General features: G+C 49.5%; 1 protein-coding gene across 1 annotated transcript; it reads left to right on the forward strand.

Moving 5' to 3' along the window:
- Nucleotides 1-2,734: 2,734 nt before the first annotated feature.
- CHC_T00007611001 (hypothetical protein) lies at nt 2,735-3,487 on the forward strand. The gene has a single exon (XM_005711840.1). The coding sequence runs from the start codon at nt 2,735-2,737 to the stop codon at nt 3,485-3,487; it is 753 nt and encodes a 250-aa protein (XP_005711897.1).
- Nucleotides 3,488-16,948: the final 13,461 nt, after the last annotated feature.

The following is a 16,948-nucleotide window of genomic DNA, read 5'->3' on the forward strand; positions in this document are numbered from 1 at the left end:
AGACACCAGCCCCCCCCCCCCCGCGCTGCAGCGCCGCCGCGCCCGCGCCCGCGCCCGCAACTCTTCCGCCGCGAGCGCGGCGGCGCGCCGTCGCCCGGGAAGCGCGGCCCCGCCTTGCCGTTGACGGTTTGCCGCGGCGGCCGGGAAGCGTTCCGGTCTTGCTTCCACGGTTTGCCGCGTCTGCCGCCACCGGCCTTGCCGATCGCCCGCTGGCCCACGGCTGCCACGCTCGTGCTGCGTGTCTCCGCGCTCCCCCCCGCCCCGCCAGGCGCGGGGGAGCACCGAGGTTGACCATCGCACGCGCCTCGTTGGCCCGTTTTCGATCGCACGCTCGTACAGCTCCATAGCTCGTACCGCGTTTCTCCCCGCCCCCTCCGCCCCGCCAGGCTTGGGGAGCACCGAGGTTCACCATCGCACACACGTCATTCGCCCCTTTTCGATCGCCCGCTCATACAGCTCCGCCGCCCGCACGTAGATCTTCTCTGCTCCCTCCGCCCCGCCAGGCAGAGGGAGGACCAAGGTTAACCATCGCACCGGCCCCATCGACCCTGGTCGATTGCCGGCTCGTTTCGTTCAGAAAAAAGGATGAATAAGATGATTAATAAAGTAACCAACGTTTCCAACTCCTCGTCTTCCCCTCAACTGCATGGACCTCACCCATTTCTCTTCCACTGTAGCTTTGATCAAAGAGCCCCTATATCACTTGGGCGCCTTTGAAAGAAGCGAGGCTTGCGTCCCACTTCGGTTCGCAGCTGGGATTATCCTAAATGTGCGTGCAGCACCGCACCAAACTGAGACGAAATCCACTCATTCAACGCCAACTGATATCTGCATCGTAGCACTATTCGAAAGACTCGCTTCGGAGTCAGTTGCCCAACCTTCGTCTACCGTGCCAACCAGTGCATAAGCACTCCATTTCCGGCAATCACAATGTAGTGCACCCTCTTGCCCTCATACTCTAGTGCGAGTGCAATATGGAGTGGGGGAAGTTACTCTCACAAGTCTTCCGTGGGAGACATATGTGTATGGTATGGGCGAAACGCACAGTGCTCACGTGCCATCATCAACCTGCATCAGAAACGCTTTGGGATGGCCTCACACTATGCCTGTCGAGTCGGGCGGCAACCACTTTCAACACCGTAACGTTTGCCGTACACCATTGCAAGGACAAACACTCACCTTCTCGCTCCCCCAACTGAACATTACCAACAACCCAAAAACGTTACTTCGCCGTGGATGCCTCCCCTACGATGCGCGGTCCGCCTGGCGACGCGCCCGTCTGGTGCGACTCGACCTCGGCCGACGCCCTGTTCGGGCAGCGTCCCCGACTTGCGGCTCTGCGTGCGCCCCAGCCGCCCCGCGACGCTTGCAGTCGCGCACGTGTACTGCCGCACCGCCCACTCTGAAGTCCGATCGTGGCGCGTGAAGAGGCTGCTTTGCTTCATCGTTTTATTGCGCTATCGCGTGTCGCACTACTCTGGCGCTCGTACTGCCTCTCTCTACCCCCTAAATCCCCTCCGGGCGGGTGAGTTCCGAGATTGACCATCGCATAAACTTCATCAGCCTTTTTGATCCCTCCCGTACAGTTCCATCGCCCGTACTGCCTCTCTCTACCCTCTCCGCCCCGCCAGGCGGGTGAGTTCCGAGATTGACCACCGCATAAACTTCATCAGCCTTTTTGATCCCCCACCCGTACAGTTCCACCGCCCGCACCGCCTCTCTCTCTACCCTCCCCGCCCCGCCAGGCGGGTGAGTTCCGAGATTGACCACCGCATAAACTTCATCAGCCTTTTTGATCCCTCTCTCGTACAGTCCACAGCCCGTACTGCCTCTCTCTACCCCCTCCGCCCCGCCAGGCGGGTGAGTTCCGAGATTGACCACCGCATAAACTTCATCAGCCTTTTTGATCCCCCACCCGTACAGTTCCACCGCCCGCACCGCCTCTCTCTCTACCCTCCCCGCCCCGCCAGGCGGGTGAGTTCCGAGATTAACCATCGCATAAACTTCATCAGCCTTTTTGATCCCTCTCTCGTACAGTCCACAGCCCGTACTGCCTCTCTCTACCCCCTCCGCCCCGCCAGGCGGGTGAGTTCCGAGATTGACCATCGCATAAACTTCATCAGCCTTTTTGATCCCCCACCCGTACAGTTCCACCGCCCGCACCGCCTCTCTCTCTACACCCTCCGCCCCGCCAGGCGGATGAGTGCATTGCACCGACGTCATCAGCTTTGTCGGTCGCCCGCTCGTGCAAAAAAACAGAGCTGAAATTGAAGTAAACGTTTTCAAGACAATCTTCGTCTTCCCTCAACGGCATGCACGTCAACCGCTTCTCCTAAACTGTGGCTTTGATCAGAGAGGGCGTGTGTCACTTGGGCCCGGTTGACAGAAGCGAGGCATGCGTCCCAGTTCGGCGCGCAGCTGACCTCACGCTTTATGTACGTGCAGCACCACACTTAATTGAGGCGAAATCCTCGCTTCTTCCAACGTCGCCTGCGTCGTAAACGTACAATTCTTGCTGCGGTCATATTCGTACTTGAAGGCATCGTCGCCATCGGCAATTGCAGGAATTTCTTCATTTGCCAACCAGGACAGCGCCTTCCCTAACGTTCTTCCTTGCCAAGTAAAGCTCGTAATTGATGCCCGCTGTTGGCGACAGCCAGCAGTCCATCGCGTCAATTTTGGTTTTCAGACAGCGAAACGAAAGATCCATTCTAAGAGCGCGAACGCAACAACAATGCGCATCTTCCCTGAAAAATTCGATGTGGGAAACGTCCCAGAGCATCACAATTGCGACGATCGGGTATGGTCTTGTGTCTACACAGTTGGCTCCATACCGTTCCCCGACAGTTACAGAACTGACGGAATGCGACATCGGTTTTACTTGCCATGTGTGGACGATGCAGACTCCCACAGTCACCCGACCTTACAAGGAGCACAAGTGACTTGCGTGTCTTCTTCATTCGTGACAATGCGTTCAATGATCTCTGAGAGCAGAAAAACATACAATCTAGGAGGCAGCGGACAGATCTGGCATTTTGCGAGACTGTCGACGAGAGCAAACACCGGGGGTGTGCTGGGACGCACATGCCACATATCATCTCCCAGCTTTACCATCAAGCAGTCCCTCCGGTACCCGCGAGACAAGCAGCGACGGCAAACCAGATCTCTTCTCATCGATCTTGCTGGGCTCTCATCACAACCCTGCCGCTACGACCGTTCTCGATCTGCCAGATATGCGGGTGTCCCGCACTTTTTCTGGCAGTGCACGAACTGCGAGGAGCGATGGCGCAGTCTCACCACTGCCCGGCGTGCAACAGCGAGCGGCTGCGGGGCTGTGCCCGCCTGCCGCCTGCCGCTGCGCGGTTGCGGGCGCCAAGGTGTGCGGGCGCCAAGGTGGGGCCCCCCCTCGGCGCCCCCGTCCAGTGCGGCGATCGCATGCACTCAACGGAATCACGCACCCCTCATAAAAAGGAGACGACGGGCATGACGAATTTTCAAGAAACTTTAACCGCGTTCACAATTCAATTAGCTTTCCACGAACCAAGTTACCAATAAACGAATTGTACAGTACACCGATCACCGCAATTGGATTAGGGTGCGCAATTGGATTCGGTTCCTAATTAAAAATTAGCAAAATTTAAATAGAGAATGGCTATGAGATCTCGACTAGTCGCGGATTTTGGAAATGGGGGAATACGCACCTTTCAGTTAATTAACTGAGGTCCGTAATTATATTAGACTAATACAATTGGGGTTTGGAGATTGGATTTGGGTGGTTCCTGTTTGGCAATTAGATTGATCTAATTTAAAAATTAGACCAATCTGTATCCAATCTGTATGTAAAGTTCCACTTTTCTTGTGTACACGTTGCCACGTTGCATCTGGCCTTCGCACGGCACAGGACTGGCCGACACACACACAATACCCAAGGGTACCGAGGGTACCGTGATGTTTCCGCCTTGCAACTACAACTTTTCCGATTTCACCCGTCTGTTGCCACAAAAATGCACCTGATCGCCCCCCTAAACGCAACATTATCTCAACAAAATTAACTGTCAAAAGAATGGGACGCACTTGGGGTATGCTGTAATAGAAACGGCATTACAGAAGTCCCAGGCCGAATGTTTCGAGTTGGGAGATCAAAGGTCGTGGCCTTTCTGTTAGTTTAGGTAGAATGGAGACACTGCCAGTCACCCTTTTCCGCAATGCGATGGTCAGCTAACTACAGAGCGTATTGCGAGAGCTGGAGAGAGAGGAGGGGCCAGGACGAACACCAGTAAACAATTGTTGCATTTTGCATCTCTTGGCGGCGCTCTCCCGTGCGAGCAGCCGCATCACTCGTCTTCACTCGTCCCGAGCTCCGGAAGGAACAGCACAGGCTCCAGCGCGCCTGGTGCCAGGGACATCAAAGCAAGGACAACTCAACTCACAGGAGTTTTCCGACATAAACAAAACAAAAACTCACTACTTTCTAGTACAGAGTCTGTAGCCGGAATATTGCCTAAATGGAGCACATTTTGCAGGACCGATTCACGATACAGGGTATTGCAACATAGGAAGAGAACACACGTAAAAGAAAACGTCAGAAAGTACCGGAAAAAAGAAATAGAAAGGGCCTTTGGCGTACTGCAGGCGCGATTATTCGTCTTGTGGATAGAATCTTATTTATGGACGAAGAAGGACGCAACAACAACAATGTTGTTGCCGGAGGAATTGGGGCGCGAACGTCAGTCATTTGGGGAGGTCGGCTGTGACAGTCAAGAAGGAGTAGAGTTGCTGTTCCCAATTACTAAATTTTGTGATAGTCCTGAGGGATGACCGACACAGGCGGTGAGGGGAGGCCATCAGAAGCAATAGAGCTCTTCCGGCGTGCAATCGTACAGCGCTGCGACTGGCAAGCTTGGAGTACCCTCCCTCGCCCGATGCCTGATGTGCGGTTGGATACAGGCCGGGTGCGGGGAGGCGGCATGGCGTTTCCGGCGCCCACTGCATGAATACAACGACAGCGATAACAAGGTAAGCATAAAACAGTTGACGGACAACGCTGCATCCTTACAAACACTTTCAATTTCTTCGGGTTGTTGTGTGACAGGCTCGTCCTCGACCACACGACGGTCATCCGCGGTACTCAAGATGGAAGAGTCGACGAGAAAACCTAACGTGGCTTAAGATGACACATCTGGGGTTGTCAATAGGAGGCAAGATGCATCCCAAGGCTCTTCGTGAAGGTTATGATCTCAGCCGGCACAAGGAGATCCATTGACACGACCTCGCATATACGTAGTGGTCACCGCCTGCGAAGCGCATGCAGACGCGGATACACCCCGCAACCGCGCACTGACGATCTCGTTTGCCAGGGGTGCAGTCTTTGATCGCCCCACCTTGCTGCAAGCGCCGCTCACTTCGCCATTGCGGCAAGCCCCGCCATGCTGGTGCTGTTGTTTCAACCCCTCATTTCTGAAGACAACATCTTGCTGTGCGTGACATACTTGTACAGCTAGTGGCGGAGCTTTCTCAGCATTGCGCCCATCGGCAAGGAGACGAGTATCATCGCTCAGGAGGCTCGTTGCTTTTTCCCCAAAAGAGGAGGCGGGGTTCTTACCTGTGAGAGAACTCGGGGTTCGACCGCTCTCGCTGAGATGCTCCTCGCTGCCTGCACGCAGCATACCATGGGCGCCTTTTGTGGTTATGTGCAACCCGCCCCGGTCAATATACATTGCCACAAGATAACTGTCCTCGATATATTGTAGAAAGCAGATGGCCGATCCGTTTGTCATGAGTTCTACTTTGGTATTCCCCTCTCGAGTGCCTCCTTTTTCTATGATCGCAGCGCTGGCCCACTGGTTTGTGTACCTGGCGAAGAGTACATAGGAAAACAAACTTTCAAAGAACTTGCAATTCTAGCAGAGACGCGCAATTTTCCGCATTCCCTCGAGAGCTTGTATGATTGTGTGTAAGACCTCACTTCACTGTGGCTCAGAGTCCACGAGATGGTGTAAACTTTACTAGGCCCTCAGAGTTTTGCTTCTCAACTCTCAGTATGACGAGCCTCAGGGAATCTGAGCCGCAGACATAGGAAAAAGATGAGAAGCAAGAGAGCGTGAAAGAAGAGACATCACACGGTATATTTTACCTCGGCAACGATGGGGTTCGCAGATCATAAAAATCGTCCTTGTTGAGCTCCTGTGCGCGCTTGTAGATTCAGTACAGTATGTGTATCATACTTATACAACGGACAGTACCCTTGGTACTGTTGTAACATGCTGGCTATTGGACATGGTGTCACTGTCAGTGGTGGGGGGCAGGCTATTCTACAGGCGAATGAAGGACAGGCGTGTGTAGCCTTGGAGTTGCCACTCCCGCTGTTTATTCCCTTGCTGATGACTCCCCTTTTTCCAGATGAGTCTGCGTTTTATGCTGTTTATATATCCTGCCAGATATCCCTCTGCCAAGGTAATTAGATGCTTGCGAAGCCTCCCGACCAATTCGACGCCTCGATGTTGGACGTGGGCATTCTTCCTAATTAGAGTAGCCCTTCCGAACGTACTCGAATTACACGAGCTCTTCTGAGTTCTCGTTGCCTACTCTACCATCTAGTGTCTAGGTGACAAATGGCCTCATATGAGGCCAGTTTTTAGGCGGGCTTTTGCAATTCGAATAATTGTAGAAATTTATCGCTACTGTAGTGAAAAGCTTACGACTAGAGTATTAAACGTTGGCAAACCAGAAAACATTCAATTCCGTATCTCAGTCTTCCCTAATCAACACTTTCGTCTTCCTCTTCCCAAAATTTCTTCAAAATGGTGAGCGTCAATGATCCGGGAATTATTGCAGGTAACCGCGTCCACACTCGTGCAAGACTGCTCACAGCTCAGAGTAAATGTCGTTGCATGTATGGAGCCTCCTGGAAGATCAAGTTGGTCACGGGAACTGTCATTAGCATGAAAACTGACAAAGTGAAGGGTCGCAGTGTCACTTCAGTCAGAGCTAAATGGGAATTATCAGATGGCGTCAAGGAGGTCACGCTTCGCATAGCTAACATCAAGGCTGGTGAAGTGATGGACCTGATCGATGACGGTCCTGAAGATCATATCCAGCAAGAAACTGAACATTATGCGCAACCGGAGCCTACAGAGGACCGCGTGACGCCACTGGAAGGAGCACTCAGCCCGAGTACGAGAATCTCCGAGAGTGACGAAATGGATTCCCAAGATGGCCTCATGAATGTCCACGGCCGGGCCTGGAAGCGTGAGGAAGTCACGATGCATTTAAATGGTATGATACCGCCGAGAAGATGGAAGGTGATTGGACCGATTGATGAGATTATATCCCGTGGTCACAGTCCATCTCAAATGCATCCCATGGACTACTTCATGTGGATGTTCCCACAGGAGCACTTGGCATTAATGGTTTCCTACACCAACGATGCAATGGAATCACGGGGGCTTCGCTTGACTACAAGAGGTGAAATTTTGAAGTTTTTCGGGGTGCTAATCCTTATGACTCGGATTGAATTTAGCACCAGAAGGTCTCTTTGGAGCTCACAGGAAACCAGCAAATATCTCCCGCAACCTCAATTCGGAAACATCATCTCCCGCAGAAGATTCGAGGAGCTTCGTCAGAATGTCACGTTCAGCTTTCCAGCTGACTCAAATGACAGATGGGGTATGATCAGGGACTTCATGGTCGCAATCAATGATCACAGAGCATCACATGTCATTCCATCACAGACCATCTGCGTTGATGAGAGTATGTCACGCTGGTATGGACTTGGAGGAGATCGGATTGAAACCGGTCTTCCTCATTATGTGGCCATGGACCGAAAACTCGAGAATGGCTGTGAGTTGAAGACTGCTGCATGTGGAAAAGTGGAATCATAATAAGAATTGAGAACGTCGTCTCAGCTGAGGAGACTTCTTTAAAGGATTTTGAAAGTGACCACTTACACGGAACCGCAGTGACTTTGAGGTTGTTACAGCCATGGTTTCACACCAATCGTGTTGTCTGCGCGGATTCGTACTTTGCTTCTGTCCACACGGCTGAATCACTTTATGAGAAAGGTCTTAGATTCACAAGTGTAGTGAAGACATCTACCAAGAAATATCCGATGAAATATCTATCTCATCTGGAGATTGCTGAAAAGGGAGAGCACATCACACTAGTTTCGAAGCCGGTGGCCGGGCCTCATCTCATGGCAGTGATGTGCGTGGACCGAGACCGCAGATACTTTATTAGTTCTGTCGGAACATCCAACGAAGGAACTTCAATCTACCGCGAGAGATGGCGTACACGTCATGGCGTGACAAGAAAAGAGGAATTGTCTATCCGTATTCCCTCAGTCTGTGAGCAGTATTATGAAACTTGCTCTCAGATTGACCGCCACAACAGATCTCGTCAGGATGATCTCGGCTTTGAAAAGAAGTTCGAAGTCAAGGAGTGGTCTATGCGTGTCAACACTTCTTTATTGGCCATTTGCATTGTGGATGCATGGAAACTGTATGCAGGTGCAAAAGGAGATGGTTCTAAGATGTCTCCAAATCAGTTTTATTGTGAGCTTGCTGACCAGTTGATTGATAACAAGTATGATCGTATATCGTCACGTCAGCGAGAATCAGACAGTGCTGTTGAAGATGAAGATGTTGGGTTTGGCAGTGGAATTGGTACTCACCTAACTCCAACCACTCGCAAGCGTAAAAGCGCATCCGGCGAGGAGACTTGTGCTCTTTATCAATCCAGATGCAATATTTGCAAAGGTACAAAAAAGTCAAAGTTTATTTGCTCAGCCTGCAAAGCATATTTTGACAAAGAAGTATACCTTTGTCATCACCAGACTGGGCGTGACTGTTTTAAGAAACACGTCGACGAACGTCACGATCTTACTTACAAAGGTAAGTACTATTAGTGCTTAAAGCATTCTAGGCCTTTAAAACTGACTAAATGGGTCAGCATTTGAGTAAAATAGAGCAAAAAGAGATAAAAAACTCCTTTTGCCCCCTATGGTTCTATCCTGCGTCTAAAGACTTGCTTGGAAGACCTGCAGCCGTGTCGGAATGCCCCTTTATGAGATTTCACCGTATTCAGTCTCATGTTCGAGTGGGCGCTATAAAGCGTCCTGGGCTGCAGGTCACGAACAAGAACCATCGAGATCTCCGAAGGGATTTTTCGACCACTAAAGTGCTCAGCAAGGAGTTGAACCCCGGCCTCTAAGACTCAGCGATCCTTGCAGACCACTGAGCTGGCTTGTCAGTTACTAACTAGTCGTTTATAGGTGTCTTTATAGTCGTTCATAGTTCTACTTCGTAAAAATTGTGCTCCTTTTGTTCTATACTTGCGAAAATCTTAAATTTTGTTTAAATTTTACTGTAGAGCATTTGACCTCATATGAGGCAAATTGCCGGTCGTCTAGACACTAGACGTGCCCGTCGTAATGCGTAGGAGCGCGGACTGTCGTCCATTACAGTATGCCAACCATGTGCTTCACAACTGTACAGCACTTCACTATCTACCTCTCGAGAGCTAGTGTGTACAGTATGGTACAGTAAATTATTGGACCTTTGTCCTCATATGAGGACATTACTCGACTTATTTTATTCTTGACTTGCGCTTCCGGCGACAAGAAAGAAAAAGATACGCCCTTCCACTGTACTTAACTCCTGACTTGGGGACGGAAAGAACTTTGTGAGAATTGCGAGTTCTTCATGGTCGTTTTTATATCTGTCTGGAAAAGACGCTTTTTTAAACCACCGTAAAACTTGTAGCCACTTTCGGCTTGACGTGTGGGTTGGAATGGCGACAAGGATGGCTGATAAGCATCCGCTTTAAGATAGAATTATTACGGCGTACAGAACGGTGTGATATCGGGATGTGCACACAAGTTGATCATGGAGCAGACTAGAATTTGCAGTGCTACCAAAAAGGGAAGCACTCGGTTAGCGCCTTGTAACTGACATGAAATTGTGGAGCGACTGAGAATAGGACGCGCCGGCGAAGGCTCAGTGCGACTTCTTATAAGCTCACTGAAGCCGCCGAAAGGTCGGGGAAAAAAGAGGTCACCGGCGGTAAACCAATCTTTGCTTTGTTTCAACTTTCGTTCTTGCTTTGACGCTGTAACGTCTAAAGAAATTCCTTTCCGAGCGGAGAGGTTTCGTGCAGTGTTAAGGCAACGTTGCAGAAGCAAGCATGGCAGAAGATGGGAGCGTCGCCAGTCATGAGTCAGGGACGAACTCGGTGAGCGTGTTCCAACCGATTTGGCATCCTGTCCTACGGAGTGTGGACCCAGTTAAGGTCTCACAATTCTTGAGAGAGCGGGAGCGTTACGAGCTTGAAATCGATGAGAAGAAGAAGGAAGTTCCAAGCCTGACAAAGGCGACGTACAAAGTATCATTAGATCCGGGACTACTACGCAGAATGCATTTTATTGGGAGGCTGGACAAGATTGCTCCAGGGAAAACACTAGATGAGCTGACGTCAGAACATGTCCGGAAATGGGTGAAGAGTCTCGTAGACCGTCCGGAAGGCACTTTTGACCATGCTGTGATCGAAAAAGCTATGTCTACTGTCAAGGTCCCGATGGACATCGCAGACCCTGAATCGAGGATCTTAGAGTTTGTCAACGAATTCTTCTCAAAGATGGAGTCCATTGGCTATGACAATTTCGAAGATGTCAATCCAAAGAAAACAGTCAAACTCCTTCAATCCAAGCTGTATCCAGTGAATTTCAGAGCTGTTATGCAGAAGGCGCTGGATTATCATGAACCACTTCAGAAGGACGTCGACGTCCTTGCCTTGATCAAGGCATATGTCGAATTGCTGTGCAAAGAGGCAAAGGCATATGAGAAATACAAGACAGAAGACAAAGAAGGCTGGAAAGGCAAGAAGAATGATGGAATATCGAACAAGACCAACGGCAAGAATGCCAGAGGAAGAACCTACAATAAGAACCGTCGGAACGAAGAAGGATCAGGCTCCGAAAAACAGAAGCACGATCGCCCTTTGTGCCTGAATCCCGTGTGTGCAAAGCAGGGCAAACGCCATTGGACCACAACTGAGTGTGACAACAAAACAAAAGAGGAAGCCAACAAGCTTGTAGAGGAGTACAGAAGAACGAGCAAGAGGAAGACTGGTGCGAAGAAGGTCAAGGGACACAATGTAGAGGAAATGAGCAGAAGTACGCTAGTACGCGCAATGTTTGCGAAAAGTGTCAGAAGGATCCTATGCGCCGATGGGGGATCAGACATTAACCTCTTACCGAAAGATCTATTAGAAGAGCTCGTAGAAAAGGGCGCAGTGCTCAAGACGTCTACGTTCAACACACCACGCCGATACGGACTTGCAATCGACAACGATGAATCTGGAAACATGGTGTATGTCACATGTGACAAGGAAGTGATCCTAAACGTCGAGTTGTTTATTCGTCACGGGTGTTACCTTGAATTGCGAAACACCGCTTGGTATGTTGCCATGGGGGATGTGTCAGAACCTCTACTCGGACGTCCTACTCTTGAAGCGTTGGGAATCAACACCAAGGAATTATTGGCAGCCGCAGTCGATCGAATGGGAACATCAGTCGAACTCAGTGCTCTACTGCCAAGGCAGAATTTTCCTGAGGGAAGGCTGGCTCGAATATTGAGCCGAGGCTTATACCACCAAGACAAAGGCGTCATGGGCGATAGCTATGACGATGAAGATGAAATCTTGGCTGGATCTTGGTCAGGATACCAAGACAGAAATGGACGAAGCCATCAACAAAGCAGTACTGAGTGCTGCTGAAAACGGAATATCGACTAACGGGCAATCGACAATGAAGGATATGCTCGAAGAATTTCGTGACGTGCTACGAGTGCGTCTGGGAAACGATCCACCAGCAAAAGTGGAACTTATGATTGTCGAATTGAAAAAAGGATCTAATCCGGTTGCGGCAAAACCACGACGGTATGCCCCGGAAGGACGAAAGTTTATGGATCGTTACGTGGACAGAGTCCTCGAATATGGATTTGGCAATGTCACTACAACAGCGAAATGGATCGCTGCAACAGTGCTTGTGGCAAAACCACCACCAGCAAACTTCAGACTAACGTTTGATTACAGACCGGTAAACGCGGTAACGGTACCAATGACATGGCCAATGCCCCACATCGATTCGGAACTTTGTGACATGGCCGGAAGCTTGGTTTTCGCAATAATCGATTTCGCGAGTGGATACTGGCAGCTACCCCTTGCGGAAGAGAGCCAAGAGCTACTGAGCTTTATGAGTTCGAAGAACATCGTACAGCCTACGTGTTTTACACAAGGCGCAAAAAACGCAGGTGCCAACTTTCAATCGAAAGTAGAACCGCTCTTCACTGACATCAGAGACCACATCAAGGCCTGGTTGGATGACTTTGTCTTACACTGTCAAACGGAAGTAGACCTACTCGCAACCCTGGCTAAGTTTCTCCTCATTTGTCGCGAAGCGAACCTCAAGATTTCAATTCGGAAGTCCCAGTTTTTTCTGCAACGCGTACGTTGGTGCGGACGAATCATCGACAGTACCGGAGTACAATTCGATCCGAGAAACCTAAGCGGCCTACAGAGAATTGAGCTGCCCAAATCAGCAGGGGAGTTGTGCGAGTATGTGCATTGTTTACAATGGATGTCCTACAGTATCCCGGATTTCCCGAATAGAGTTTCACCCCTGAAAGAAGTGTTGGAAGAAGCTTACATGAAGTCAGGCTCAAGAACCAAGAAGTCCATTCAGAAAATTCAGTTAACATCCTTGACATGGGGGGCTAAACACGAAGCGATCTTTCGCGAGTTTCAGGAAGAGCTAAAAAACATGGTGAAGCTCGCACATCGAGATCCGAAGAAGGCAATATGTGTGTATACAGATGCTTCCGATGCATACTGGGCCGGGGTCGTGACCCAATGTGATAGAACCGAGCTCGACAAAGACACCGAAAATCAGAAGCATGAGCCGCTCGCATTTCTCGGGTCAGCGTTCAAGGGGTCCGAAGAGTGGTGGACAACCTTTGAAAAAGAAGCATACGCGATCTATCAAGTATTCAAGAAGTTGGACTATCTCCTTTCGACGGAAGAAGAGATACATCTGTACACAGACCATCGCAATTTGTTGTTTGTGTTTAATCCAGTTGCGCTCGATCCTACACTCGGTAGGCATGTTGTCAACAAGGTGCAACGATGGGGTTTGTATCTTTCCAAGTACTCCTACATCATAGAGCACGTCAAGGGCGAGAAGAATGTGATGCCCGACATCATGACTCGATGGTGTCGAGGGTACCGAGGCAAACGCTACTCCATCAAACGAGTGACACATCTCCTGCTCGAACAGGATGTTGTTAAGTCCCCTCTGTCCGAAGAATTCATTTGGCCCGATGCAGCATGCATCAAACAATCTCAACGTGGCCATCGACACGAAGCAGATGGTGAAGTGAAGAAACCTGACGGTATTTGGACAATTCGTGAGAAGACTTGGATACCAGAGAGGGACGCAGAGCTCCAGTTGAAGTTATTGGTAATTGCACACTGCGGCTCGGGCCGGCACCGAGGACGGGACACCACGCTGAGTAAAGTGAAGGAAAACTTCTGGTGGATGATGATGGACGAAGACTGCTCCGAGTTTATCGCGTCATGCCTCCACTGCCTTACTGGCAAAACAGGACACAAAATCCCACGCCCAATTTCAACTACGATCCACGGCATGAAGCCGAACCACGTCATACATTTTGACTATTTGTACATGGGCCAAGGTATAGGCAACTCGAAGTACAACTTGATAATCAGGGATGATCTTTCTTCCTACCTCTGGATAATTCCTGCGACGAACGCCGATGCCGAAACCGCTGCAGGCGAGATTGCGAAATGGATCCGTGTTTTCACTGTCATGCTAGCATGGGTCAGCGACCAAGGTTCGCATTTCAAGAACCGATTTATGGAAGAACTTGCAGAAGATCACAGCATCAAGCACAATTTTACAGTCGCATATTCCCCTTGGGTCAATGGCACTGTGGAAAACTGTATGAAACACATACAAGAAGCATACCGATGCCTGCAGTCAGAATTGAAATTAGGCCCGCAGGATTGGCCTCTTGTCATGGGAATGATCCAGACTGCATTGAATGAGGCACCACTTCGTCGGCTTGGATCGAGAGAAGACGGTACATTTCGCACGCCGCTAGAAGTCATGACAAGAATCAAACCTACTCGCGCAATGTTACACACGACCCAAATTGACGAAGAGCAGCGCAAGGGGAAGAGCATCGAGAAGATTCGGGCTCTGCAATTGCTGGATGTTGAAAATTTGCAGGATTCATTTGACGGAATGCACAAAGATGTGGAGCAGCGCGTACAGGCTAATCGTGCAAAGCAAATCAAGTGGCACAATATGAAGACGCAGTTGGTGACACCAAACTTTCTGGTAGGGGATTTTGTGCTGGTTCGAAGGGCTCAAGACAAAGGGCCATAAGCAGAGTTTTCGCTGGATTGGTCTGCGCCGCATCGTGAAAGTTGTTGGCAAGTTGGTGTACGATGTCGATAACTTGCTTTCGAAAAAGATAGAACGCGTCCATGCAGCCCGAATTATACTGTATCTCTCGGACATGGATGGAAAGGAAGTCTCTCCGGAGTTGCTCGAACATGCAGAGCACAGTGAAAAGAAATATGAATTAGTCGATGCGCTAGTCGACATTTCCGGCAACAGTAAGAATGGTATATTTGTTCAGGTGAAATGGGTTGGCTTACAAGACAAAGAGGATTGGACTTGGCAGTCTTTAGAAGAGCTACATGAGGATGTGCCTGATCAGGTTGAGGCTTTCTTTCAAAAGACGCGAAAGAATCGTGTGGCGAAACAGGCAAGGGATGTCCTCGGGCTGAACAACTGATGCCTTACCTTCAACAAGCCATGGGGCGGTGTAGCCACTTTCGGCTTGACGTGTGGGTTGGAATGGCGACAAGGATGGCTGATAAGCATCCGCTTTAAGATAGAATTATTACGGCGTACAGAACGGTGTGATATCGGGATGTGCACACAAGTTGATCATGGAGCAGACTAGAATTTGCAGTGCTACCAAAAAGGGAAGCACTCTGTTGGCGCCTTGTAACTGACATGAAATTGTGGGGCGACTGAGAATAGGACGCGCCGGCGAAGGCTCAGTGCGACTTCTTATAAGCTCACTGAAGCCGCCGAAAGGTCGGGGAAAAAAGAGGTCACCGGCGGTAAACCAATCTTTGCTTTGTTTCAACTTTCGTTCTTGCTTTGACGCTGTAGCGTCTAAAAACTGCATGTAAAATATCTTCGAAACCAAAAACGCCTGTTCAAAAATGCAACTTGGTACTCAATCTGCAATATATTCTTAAGCTGTTTGCGCATTCAATGCTCTGCTATCCCGGTGTTCTGCAAGATCTTATTTCCGAAAACAAGTGCGTTAGTTTCCAAGATAGAGGTTTAAATGTTCAATTTAATTTATATATTTTGCAATATGAGGACAGCGCCGTCCTCATATGAGAACAAGCGCAGGTCGGACAGACGCTATTCGCGTATACTACTTCATGATCTAATCATGTGGACAGATCATTGCTGGTACTGGCCTTCAACTACGATGGATTGCGTGGAGGAGGAGGCAAATTTCTTGGTACCATCGTTGCCTACCTTCCTGACTTCTGCACCGGGAGGCAATTGCCACTTATGATTTTAGAAAGACAGCACACACACACAAATTTCATGGTTGTTGACCACGTCTATAGTATAGACGTGGTCAACAACCATGAAATTTAGGCATATACTGTATAGACTCTATACAGTATATGCCTAATCATATACCCTTCGAGGGTACCCTTGAAGGGTAGCACGTGAGCAAGCCGCTTTTGATGGACCCTGTACAAGTATTAATAAAAGGACATGCATTCCCCCGCACGGCATTTACCGGCCTGAAATTGTCCCCTATGATTGTAACTAGTTGACTTGATATTCATCACTCCGGTTGCTAGCGCAGATTGGGAGAGCGCTGCCAATCATTGGTAAAAATGCCCAAAGGGCCGTCTCTATGCACCACACATTTGGAAGTGGCGCCCTTCTCCTCCACTGCACTGAAAATATAACGAAAATTGGTACGGGAATTAACTTCTAATTTTGCAGGAGAAGTAGAGTCTGTCCCAGTGATTGCAAGCATGCATGGAACTACAGTATGTATCGAAATATCAGTGCGATTGCATCCGCTGTTTATGTGCTGTCTAAATATCAAATCGATTGTGTCCACTGGCAGAAATGTATCCACAGCAGTGTATGGACATGGTCGCATATGACATCCTCCGTAATGGTACTGAGGACTTTGGGTTAAATTGCAAAAATAGGGAGAGATAGTACAGAGCGCAGTTCAACACACGACTTTCTTCTGTGTGGTATACGGTAGTAGGCTTCTTTTCTTTATGCATTTCTGCCTGTATTCAACCTACACGTTCGATACTATTTCCTACATTTGTAGAAACAGACCACGGCCTCAGTATCTGGGCTGGTGCAGAAATAAGAGTTTCTAATTTCCTCATTTGCGCAGGTTGTCTATGTTCCATCTCTATTGAGGATATCCCGTTTCGAAATAGCCGATTGGACTTTTTTGGTCTGTGTGACGGATGACGGATGTGAGCTGGTACTGCCCGGAAGATTCGTCGTCCTCAGCCAGTACTTTCTTCAGCGATGTTTCCCGAGAAATCCCTACAGCACCGCGATGTACGATGCCATTCGATGCCAATCGGTCAACATGGACGACCAGCCTTCTTGGTGCGGAGTCAATTTTCGTGTTGGCCATTCTGTATAGTCTTCTGTACAGTCTACCACATGCAGGCCGAATACTTTTTGCCCAAATAACTTGATCAAGAAAGGAATCTTGAATAAGATTTTCTACTTTCAACATTAATGAATGCCCATTCGGCTTTGACAATCCTCAACAGCCTGGAAAGA

This window comes from Chondrus crispus, genomic scaffold (assembly GCF_000350225.1).
Source record: "Chondrus crispus Stackhouse genomic scaffold, scaffold_8, whole genome shotgun sequence".
In the NCBI taxonomy this organism is placed as follows: domain Eukaryota; phylum Rhodophyta; class Florideophyceae; order Gigartinales; family Gigartinaceae; genus Chondrus; species Chondrus crispus.